At 32.4% G+C, this 11,665-nt stretch overlaps 1 protein-coding gene across 1 annotated transcript in view; it reads right to left on the bottom strand.

The window, feature by feature from the left end:
• Nucleotides 1–2,171: 2,171 nt before the first annotated feature.
• Nucleotides 2,172–11,665, bottom strand: part of LOC143056362 (uncharacterized) — a 28,982-nt gene continuing 19,488 nt past the window's right edge. Inside the window, exons 4-5 of the mRNA XM_076229451.1 lie at nucleotides 10,055–10,559; nucleotides 2,172–4,129 (exon numbers count right to left, since the gene is read on the bottom strand). Of these exons, the coding sequence (XP_076085566.1) occupies nucleotides 2,172–4,129; nucleotides 10,055–10,559 (2,463 nt within the window). The remainder of the gene's footprint in view (nucleotides 4,130–10,054; nucleotides 10,560–11,665) is intronic.

Genomic DNA, 11,665 nt, shown 5'->3' with positions numbered 1-11,665 from the left:
TTTTCCAGCGAATAAAACTGCCATTTCTCGTTTTCATTGAACACTATGACCATATTTATATTAATTTATTGTGAATTTAAATGACTCAGTTTCGTTAGCTTAGTTATGATAATGACAAAAAATAAAGATATGACCCTGATAGATAGTCTTATTCTAACCAATTGTCATCGGCTTGACAATTATTACTGGATTTCATACAGTATGAAAGGTTTTGACTACTCCATGTGGTTAGTATTTTGGGAACCAGATTATAAACTGACATTTTACAATTATAGCCACTTCAAAATTTCAGAACATTTAATTTATAGATACTATTTTTTTATCATCGATATAGGCATGTTAAAAATCTATATTTAATTCCCCCAAAAAAAACAATTCTGACATAGTGCGCATCAATGTCTTTTTATCAAAATCCATAGTATAAATTATTGTTTAGCTTAAAAATAAATTTTAGTCAAAGTACAAACTGAAATTTGTAAAAGCACTTTTTGGACAACCAATACAATTAGTACACAGTCAAAATTCAAATTATTATTTGTTCAAAATTAAAAAAGTACACAACATATATATATGGTTGGTAGATTCTTATAGAGTATATATATATGAAAAAAATGTTGATGGTAAATTCAGATGGGTGCTTGACTTTTAAACACAACTGTCTGGTGGTCTTTGTTTGAATCAAGTATGACAAAAGGTCCATATTTTTTTTTATCAAATTATAATCTCATATTGCAGATATTTTAAATACTAATTTTTGACATAATAGTATCAAACATTAATTCATACAAAAATATTTTTTCTCATAATACAAACACTAACTTGTATTTGTTTTCTGTAAATTTCACTATATTAAACAAGTAGAACCACAACACATTCATTGAATTGCGCTTCTTTATGTTACTGATCATGCTGATAGGAAAAAATAAAAGTTTAGTTTAAACATATTTCATTGTCTAAATAACTAAATAAATAGGATTGGATACAAGTTATAAAATCTTAACATAATCCTCTCCAAAATAAGTATAATATACAAACATTCAAGATGACATAAATTAAATAATATGAAAATGATATACTAAAATATATTATGTTTAAACAATAACATTTGGGTACGAGTACATTTTGAATACAGTAATATTGATTAAAGAGTCGTTCGTATGGCGTGTACAAGCTTCCTGTATGTATATATCTGAAAACGATTGTGTTATGATCAACACTAATTTCGTCTGTTCCAAATAAAACATATTCTATGAAAAAATAACAATAAAGTGTCAACCCCAACACTTGATAAGATATTAAAATGAATATTGCAGATGAATAAACCATTGTATATCATCACAATATCATCCTTAAACAAAATATCTTTTCGGATATTTTTCATTGCCAAATTTTTTTACTGCATTGTTAAATACTCAGGAATTATATTCTCTAAGTTTTCTTTGATATATTAATCTCTACTCTGGAATGTTCATTAATGACAACAAGTATGCCATTGTGTCCATTTTTATTGGCAATTTGTATGGGTGAGATACCAATAGTGTTACATTTATTATAATCTGACCCCTTCTCTAACAGCATTCTTACAATATCTATATGATTTTTCTTACAAGCTATATACAATAAGATTCTCCAGAATCTTCACACTTATTAATGTCTGCCTTTCTGTCAAGTAATATTTTAACTAACTCTATGTGATTATTATAACAAGCCACATACAATGGAGATACTCCAACATCTGTACACTTATTAATGTCTGCCTTTCTGACAAGTAATATTTTAACTACCTCTATGTGATTATTATAACAAGCCACATGCAATGGAGATATTCCAACATCTCTACACTTATTAATGTCTGCCTTTCTGTCAAGTAATATTTTAACTACCTCTATGTGATTATTATAACAAGCCACATACAATGGAGATTCTCCAGAATCTTCACACTTATTAATGTCTGCCTCTCTTTCAAGTAATATTTTAACTAACTCTATGTGATTATTATAACAAGCCACATACTCCAACATCTGTACACTTATTAATGTTTGCCTTTCTGTCAAGTAATATTTTAACTACCTCTGTGTGATTATTATAACAAGCCACATACAATGGAGATCTTCCACCATCTCTACACTTATTAATGTCTGCCTTTCTGTCAAGTAATATTTTAACTACCTCTATGTGATTTTATAACAAGCCACATACAATGGAGATATTCCAACATCTGTACACTTATTAATGTCTGCCTTTCTGTCGAGTAATATTTTAACTACCTCTATGTGATTATTATAACAAGCCACATACAATGGAGATGCTCCACCATCTCTACACTTATTAATGTCTGCCTTTCTGTCAAGTAATATTTTAACTACCTCTAAGTGATTATTCTGACAAGCAACATACAATGGAGATGCTCCAACATCTATACACTTATTAATGTCTGCCTTTCTGTCAAGTAATATTTTAACTACCTCTATGTGATTATTCTGACAAGCAACACACATCTGAGATGCTCCAACATCTGTACACTTATTAATGTCTGCCTTTCTGTCAAGTAATATTTTAACTACCTCTATGTGATTATTATAACAAGCCACATACAATGGAGATGCTCCAACATCTATACACTTATTAATGTCAGCCTTTCTGTCAAGTAATATATTAACTACCTCTATGTGATTATTCTGACAAGCAACATGCAAAGGAGATGCTCCAACATCTGTACACTTATTAATGTCAGCCTTTCTGTCAAGTAATATCTTAACTACTTCTATATGATTATTATAACAAGCAATATACAAAGGAGATACTCCAGAATTGTCACACTTATTAATGTCAACTCCATGATTAATACACCACTGAATCAAATAAATATCATCAATAACACAACATTTAAATAGTACAGTACATTTGTCATCAACATCACAGGTAAGAGCTAACTGTCTCTGGAAGGAACTATCAAGTGTATTCAAATAACGAAGAAATCTTCGTCTAAAGGTTGGCATCTCCATATTGATGTTATTGAACACCATATGCACTCTACCTATAGACCAGTCATCAATCATTCTCTGTATGTACATCTGGTGGTATTGAGGTGGTACAATAGTGATAAACTGATTCATTTCATCTCCTAATTCTAGCAAAAATCTCTGCATAATAACAAACGGGTGCGCATTCTTGATCAAACATTGGATCATTTTTTGTCCAAAATAGTATACAAGTAAATCAAATAATGTATCATGTTTTGTTTTAAATATACCTTGTTCTTTCTTAATGAATGTATGTTCAAGTGTATTTAGTTCATCAAGTAGAAACAGTCGTGATGTTCCTCTAGCCAGTCTACTCGCCTCACAAGTATTCTTTATTCTCTTTGTTTTTTCTTCGTTTATCTCCTCGGTCAACCATTCCTCCTTCAACGTGTTGTTGAACATAACACACAAAGCCAAGCAACAGAATTTTCCATTATGTCCGTTTTTATCAAGCTTGTCAATTTCAGCCGTGTAAACAGAAAACGGATTTTTAAAGAAATCTGTAATATTGAGTTCCGGATTATTTTTATACAATTCACAAAGAAGTGGAAAACAATCATATAAATCACAGAACTGAATTATTTCAGAAGCTTTTGTCTCCAGATATAATTCTGCTATAGACTGTTTCTCTGTTTGTAATAAACACATATCTTCACTTAATAGGCTACATACACATGTTCTAAATATTGATAAAGATTCAAACTTTCTATCTTGGTAAACTTGTAAACGACATGCAACAATAATTTTTGTTCGTTTATTTTGCAGCATTACTTTTACATGTTCAATTACTGGTTCCCAACTGTCAAGGTCTAACTGGTTTATGGAATAAGTTCCACAGAAGTCATCAATAACAAACAGTGTTTTCTGATTGGGATTACAAAACCGAAGAATGTCATTTGGATTAGTTACTATGAGTATACTGTAACCTTCTTCTTTCATTTTTAATGCCACATGTCGTAGAGTACATGTCTTCCCAACACCAGAACTAGCTGTAATTGTTACACAACTTCTTTCCAGAACACATTCAAATACAGCTTCCATAGCTCTGGTTTCAACTAAAGAATCCCGGTTATTCTGCCATTCATCCAACATCTTATTGATCAGCTCTGAAAAAACATAAGAAAATTGAATCATAAACATATAATCAGCTTAATTACTATATTAAAAAGTAAAATCACAAAAGTACTGCATCCGAGGAAAATTCTAAAAGTCCCGTATCAAATGACAAAACCAAAAGCTCAAACACATCTAACGAATGGATAACAACTGTTATATTTCTGACTTGATTATACAAATTATCACGTCCACTTTATTGGAAGTATTTGTATTTTATACATCTGATTAGATAATAGATATAGGAAGATGTGGTATGACTGCCAATGAGGCCACTCTCCATCCAAATAACAATTTATAAAAGTAAACCATTATAGGTCAATGTAAAGCCTTTTTCAACTGATTTTTATAGTCCGTTCTTATGTTGTACTGTTACAGCATTGTCCCAGATTAGGGGAGGATTGGGATCCCGCAAACATGTTTAACCCTGCCACACTATGTATGAATATGTCTGTCCCAAGTCAGGAGCATGTAATTCAGTGGTTGTCGTTTGTTTATGTGTTACATATATGTTTTTCGTTCATTTTTTTGTACATATATTAAGCCGTAAGTTTTTCGTTTAAACTGTTTTACATTGTCATTGCTGTGCCTTTTATAGCTGAATAAGCGGCATGGGCTTTGTTCATTGTTGAAGGTCGTACGGTGACCTATAATTGTTAACTTCTGTGTCATTTGGTCTCTTGTGAAGAGTTTACTCATTAGCATTCATACCACATCTTCTTTGTTATATTTGTAACAAAATTGTTAACAAAAGATAACACAAAGTAGAAAGAAACATTTGACACTACTCATCGGCTGTGTCAATATCCCTAATACGCCTCAAAGTGAGGAACTCAAAAGTAGTTTTATATCACAAGTCTCTGTGCAGTGGCAGCAAATATGGGATGGTTCCAATTTGATTAAAATTGTGGACGCAGGGGTTTTACCAGCTTTCCTGGAATATCCTTTATCCTAAAGACGTAATCTTTATGATATTTCAAATGACAATGTGTCCTTGCTTGTTCAATTACACTTCCAGTTACTTATTTGCCTAGAGAGAATTTAATTTCTCTGTTTACGTTTTGTGCCAGTCCTTAACTATCAAAGAATCATCTATCGAAACAAAATCAAATTCACCAATTGTACAAAAAAATGAGATTGCGCTTTTGAACGAAAAAAGACAGAAAAATGTCGACGTGCTCATTCTACAAGAGCCTTGGGCTCATCTCAAGCAAGAAGAAAAATGATAGAAAATGGAAAAAAAAAATTTTTTTAATGTATAGTGTTGTGTTATTTAAATCTGTGACGAAAAAACAGTACAGAAAGATTCCTCATCTGTGCATAGCTTAGAAATCTAATGAAATTACAGAAAGATTCTTCATCTGTGCAAAGCTTAGAAATCTCCTAATGAAATTTCCAATTACGTAAGTATTATGAATTAATATAAAGGTGTTCTCAAATTTTAATTTTATGATAGAATAATACTTGCGTAATTGACTCTTACCGATCGGCCCTTTCGAATCTTTTTTGACGAACACTTTCCAATCAAATCATTGCACTCACTATGTCAATAGTTAAATTATCACAACCGTAGCAAATTGGTAGCATGCATACACCTCGCCAAAAGTTAAGCAACACCTAAATGTTTTTGCTTCTATTTTTTGTTTTAAAATTAAATATTATACGGCTTTGTTTCCAAATATTTCGTTAATCTATTGGTAATCGACAGGCAAGAATTCAAGTATAAATTCTATTCCTAAATACCTTAAAAAACAGATTTTCTAAAGCTTCATACAATTTGTTTCCTTGCAAGTTTCGTGCAATGAAATGTAACTGTTTACCGCGGACTAAAATGTGCCAGTTTACGTGCCCGTAGACCAGTCAAAAGACCATTGCTGACGAGTAGGTATCGTCAAGCTCGACATCAGTGGTCAAATTGTCACCGCAATTGGACTTTGAGACGGTGGCGTCAAGTCCATTGGTTTGACGAGATCAGATTTCTCCTACATCATATTTATGTGCGCATGCGCGTATGGCGTCCTCGAAATTTATACAGAATACAGGAAATAGCACATCATTGGAACTACAGCGTTTGGAGTTGGAGGTTTGGCAGTTTAGGAATGCTTTTAATTCGACTGCAAAATTGACCTTTATGTTCTGGATGGGACTAGAGTAGGTCAAAAATATCGTGATAACATCAGCCGGGATATCGTTGTGCCATATTTTGACAATCACCATATTACAACTAGACCAACCTTTATTTTCGATAATGCTAAGCCACAGAAAGCAGGTATGGTTTCAGATTATTTACGGTAGGAAGTAATGACACCATTCCTTGGCTACCCATGTCACCGGATATGTATCTCATTGAGCATACCTGGGATGATATTGGTCGAAAAATCAACAACAGGGTTCCAGCTAGTAAGAATTAACAGTAATTACGAGCAGCCTTGATTAAAGAATGGCAAAGAATTCCTGCTAGAACATTACGACGCTTAGCTCAAAGCATGAGATGACGTGTGGATGAACTTTTCCGGAATCGTCGAATATATACTCGCTACTGACCTAAATTGTACTTTAATGTATTCACAAATGGTCACTCTTGAGTTCTAAAAGGAATTTTGTGTATAGGGCAGAGCAATTTTTTCTAAAACTTCAGTATAAGTTGAAACTTTATCTTGTATTTTATTTTGCCATTTTACAACCATTTGCCCAAAATGAAATAGTAAACCAGATGCTCCGCAGGGCGCAGCTTTATACGACCGCAGATGTTGAACCCTGAACGGTTGGGGCAAGTATGGACACAACATTCAAGCTGGGTTCAGCTGTAAATTTGGATTGTGATTAAATACTTGACACAGCATAGGTTTCTGACACAGAATGAATGTGGTGTAATAAACTTAAAATTTGTTTTTTGCCTTTGAGCAATTCACTATGCTGTTGACTATTAATCCTCTCAAAAAAATGTTTGAAGAACTTTTCTTTTTATTTATGAAATCTGAAATGAGAAAAATTTACCCCCCCCCCTCAATTTTTTCACATCCCCCTTTCCCTTATTCCAAAACTGATCTCAATTCAAATTACTACTGGAGTAATAACAATAACTACTCATTTAAATACATCAAAAATCTAAGTACATGTTTAGATTCAGCATATCAAAGAAGCCCAAGAATTCAATTTTTGTTAAAATCAAACTTAGTTTAATTTTGGACCCTTTGGACTTTAATGTAGACCAATTTGAAAACGGGACCAAAAATTAAGAATCTACATACACAGTTAGATTGGGCATATCAAAGAACCCTAATTATTCATTTTTGATGAAATCAAACAAAGTTTAATTTTGGACCCCGATTTGGACCAACTTGAAAACTGGGCCCATAATCAAAAGTCTAAGTACATTTTTAGATTCTGCATATCAAAGAACACCTATGATTCATTTTTTGTTAAAATCAAACTAAGTTTAATTTTGGACCCTTTGGACCTTAATGTAGACCAATTTGAAAACGGGACCAAAAATTAAGAATCTACATACACAGTTAGATTCGGCATATCAAAGAACCCCAATTATTCAATTTTTGATGAAATCAAACAAAGTTTAATTTTGGACCCTTTGGGCCCCTTATTCCTAAACTGTTGGAACCAAAACTCCCAAAATCAATCCCAACCTTCCTTGTATGGTCATAAACCTTGTGTTTAAATTTCGTAGATTTTTATTTACTTATACAAAAGTTATTGTGCAAAAACCAAGAATAATGCTTATTTGGGCCCTTTTTTTGGCCCCTAACTCCTAAACAGTTGGACCAAAAACTCCCAAAATCAATCCCAACCTTCCTTCTGTGGTCATAAACCTTGTGTCTAAATTTCATAGATTTCTATTTACTTGAACTTAAGTTATAGTGCAAAAACCAAGAAAATGCTTATTTGGGCCCTTTTTGGCCCCTAATTCCTAAACTGTTGAGACTAAAACTTCCAAAATCAATCCTTACCTTCCATCTGTGATCATAAACCTTGTGTTTAAATTTCATAGATTTCTATTTTTATTTAAACTAAAGTTATAGTGCGAAAACCAAAAGTATTCGGACGACAACGACGACGACGACGAAGCCGATGCCAACGTGATAACAATATACGACCAAAAAATTTTCAATTTTTGCGGTCGTTTAAAAAGTCATTCATGAAAACAGTCCTACCTTTCACTTTTCAATCGACGTTCTATATGTTATCTTATAACCAGATGCTCCACAGGACGCAGCTTTATACGACCACAGAGTTCGAACCCTGGACATTGGGGCAACTATAGACACAACATTCAAGCTTGATACAGCTCTGAGTTTGGATTGTGATTAAATAGTTGACACAACACAGGTTTCTAACACATAATGAATGTGGTCTAAGAACTTAAACTTAAAAACTTTCAATTTTAAATTAGACATTACCTATTATGGTCCAATATCCAAAACCTAAATACATGGTTAGATTCAGCATATCAAAGAACCCCAAGAATTCAATTTTTGATGAAATCAATTAAAGTTCCATTTTGTACCCTTTAGACCTCAATGTGGACCAATCTGATAACCGAGCCCAAACATCAAAAATCTAAATACATGGTTAGATTAAGCATATATCAAAGAACCTCATATATACAATTTTTGTTGAAATCAAACAAAGTTTAATTTTGGACCGCAATTTGGACCAACTTGAAAACTGGGTCTATAATCGAAAATCTAGATACAGATTTAAATTCAGCATATCAAAGAACCTCAAGGATTTAATTTTTGTTGATATCAAACAAAGTTTAATTTTGGACCGCAATTTGGACCAACTTGAAAACTGGGCCTATAATCGAAAATGTAAATACAGATTTAGATTCAGCATATCAAAGAACCCCAAGGATTCAATTTTTGTTGATATCAAACATAGTTTAATTTTGGACCACGATTTGGACCAACTTGAAAACTGGGACCATAATAAAAATTATAAGTACATGTTTAGATTCAGCATATCAAAGAACAACAAGGATTCAATGTTTGTTGAAATCAAACAAAGTTTAATTTTGGACCAACTTGAAAACTGGGCCCATAATCAAAAATCTAAGTACATATTTAGATTCAGCATATCAAAAAACCCCAAGAATTCAGTTTTTGTTGAAATCAAACAAAGTTTAATGTTGGACCCCAATTTCGACCAACTTGTAAACTGGGCCCATAATAAAAAATCTAAGTACATGTTTAGATTCAGCATATCAAAGAACCAAAAGAATTCAATTTTTGTTAAAATTAAACTTAGTTTAATTTTGGACCCTTTGGACCTTAATGTAGACCAATTTGAAAATGGGACCAAAAATGAAGAATCTACATACACAGTTAGATTCGGCATATCAAAGAACCCCAATTATTCAATTTTTGATGAATTCAAAAAAGTTTAATTTTGGACCCTTTGGGCCCCTTATTCCTAAACTGTTGGGACCAAAACTCCCAAAATCAATCCAAACCTTCCTTTAGTGGTCATAAACCTTGTGTCAAAATTTCATAGATTTCTATTAACTTAAACTAAAGTGATAGTGCAAAAACCAATAAAATGCTTTGTTGGCCCCTAATTCCCAAACTGTTGGGACCAAAACTTCCAAAATCAAACCCAACCTTCCTTTTATGGTCATAAACCTTGTATTTAAATTTCATAGATGTCTATACACTTATACTAAAGTTATAGTGCGAAAACCAAAAGTCTTCGGACGCCGATGATGACGACGACAACGACGCCAACGTGATACCAATATACGACCAAAAAATTTTCAATTTTTGCGGTCGTATAAAAACACAAATTCAGTTCATTGTATCGATATATCGATTAGTTATGAATTCAGTAATAAACAATTCTGGAAAATTGTCAGGTGTTGCTTAACTTTTGGCGAGGTGTATGAAATAAGATTAATTGAATACCTTTTCTATTTTTGGGTACATATTCCTCTTGAATGGATGCCAGCTCTTTTAAATGCTTTCTTGTTTGTACTGAATCACCTTGAAGTAAGTCATGTGATTTTTGAAACATCTCATTATCTAATTGTAAAGACAGGACATCCATCTTCGTGTCCAAGTGATCAAATTGAAGCAATTGTTGTGATTTTCCCATACTATCCTGCTCTATCTGTATTCTTGTCACATCTTCTTTAACCATTTCAATAGAGTGTTTTGATCCAGCCTGTTCAAGTTGAAGCACATCATTAGATTTTTTCATACTTTCGTTGTCCGATTTTAATGCTTTAATATCTTTTTTTATTTCTGTCTGTTCAATTTGAATCAAATCAATTGATCGTTTAATCGTTTCAATGTCTATGTTGGCTTGGTGTAAGTTCCGTAAGGTTTCTTGGCTTGACATATCCAATGGTATTGTTTTTAACTGATCACATTCCTGCTTCATTGTAATCCCTCCTAATCGTAAAACAGACTGCAAAAATATATAAAATCAATGGTCAAACTAGTCTTAGGTATTCTGGACAAATATACAAAATCAGTTGTCAAATAAAGACAACAGTAGTATGTCGAAAATCAAAAACCGATTGAGAGAAAACAAATCCCAGTTACAAACTAAAACCGAGAGAAACACATCATCTATGCTTGGGAAAACAAGGGAACATCCGGAACACAGATGTGCAAAAAAAATTAAACAGAAACATTAAAATAAATACATGAATGTTGAATGTACAAAATTCCGAGACACATGGTATAGAAATACAAATTCATAATCGGTATAATATTCATATTCGGGAATAGGTCACGTTTGATACTTGGCAGATAGACGACAGATATGTTAAACCACAATACAGGACGTGGTAAAAATGTCATTAGTTAGTTTAGACACAGACACATCGTATAGATCAGTGTGAAGTCGTCCATCTGTGTCAATATTGAGGAACCTATCAAGGTATGAAGCAGTCCTTCTTGTGTCACTAGTATCCTTAATTGCAATTTCACTGGGATATATGAAATGCAAGGACTGACTGAAATATGGGTTATTCAGTAATAGGAATAGGAAATAAGCAATGTATCTAAAGTAACAAACGAGTATTAAGTTTTCTTGGAAAATATACAAAATCTGCCTGGTACTTTTGATAACTATTGTCAAACTAGTTTTATGTGTTCTGAAAAAATATACAAAATGATTATGACTGATATGTCAAACTTGTTAAAAGTATTCTTGAAAAATATACAAAACATCAGTTTTCAAACTAGTCTTATGTAATTCTGAATAAATATACAAAATACGTTGTCAAACTAGTCTTAAGTAATCTGGAAAAATATACAATATCAGTTGTCAAACTAGTTTTAGGTAATCTGGAAAAATATGCTAAATCAATTGTCAAACTAGTCTTAGGTAATCTGGAAAAAATATGCTAAATCAGTTGTCAAACTAGTCGTAGGTAATCTGGAAAAATATGCTAAATCAATTGTCAAACTAGTCTTAGGTAATCTGGAAAAATATGCTAAATCAATTGTCAAACTAGACTTAGGTAATCTGGAAAAAATATGCTAAATCAGTTGTCAAACTAGTCT

This window comes from Mytilus galloprovincialis, chromosome 13, assembly GCF_965363235.1.
Source record: "Mytilus galloprovincialis chromosome 13, xbMytGall1.hap1.1, whole genome shotgun sequence".
NCBI lineage: Eukaryota > Metazoa > Mollusca > Bivalvia > Mytilida > Mytilidae > Mytilus > Mytilus galloprovincialis.
Note: the sequence above shows the minus strand (reverse complement) of the source record. Positions and strands in the feature narration are given on the sequence as shown.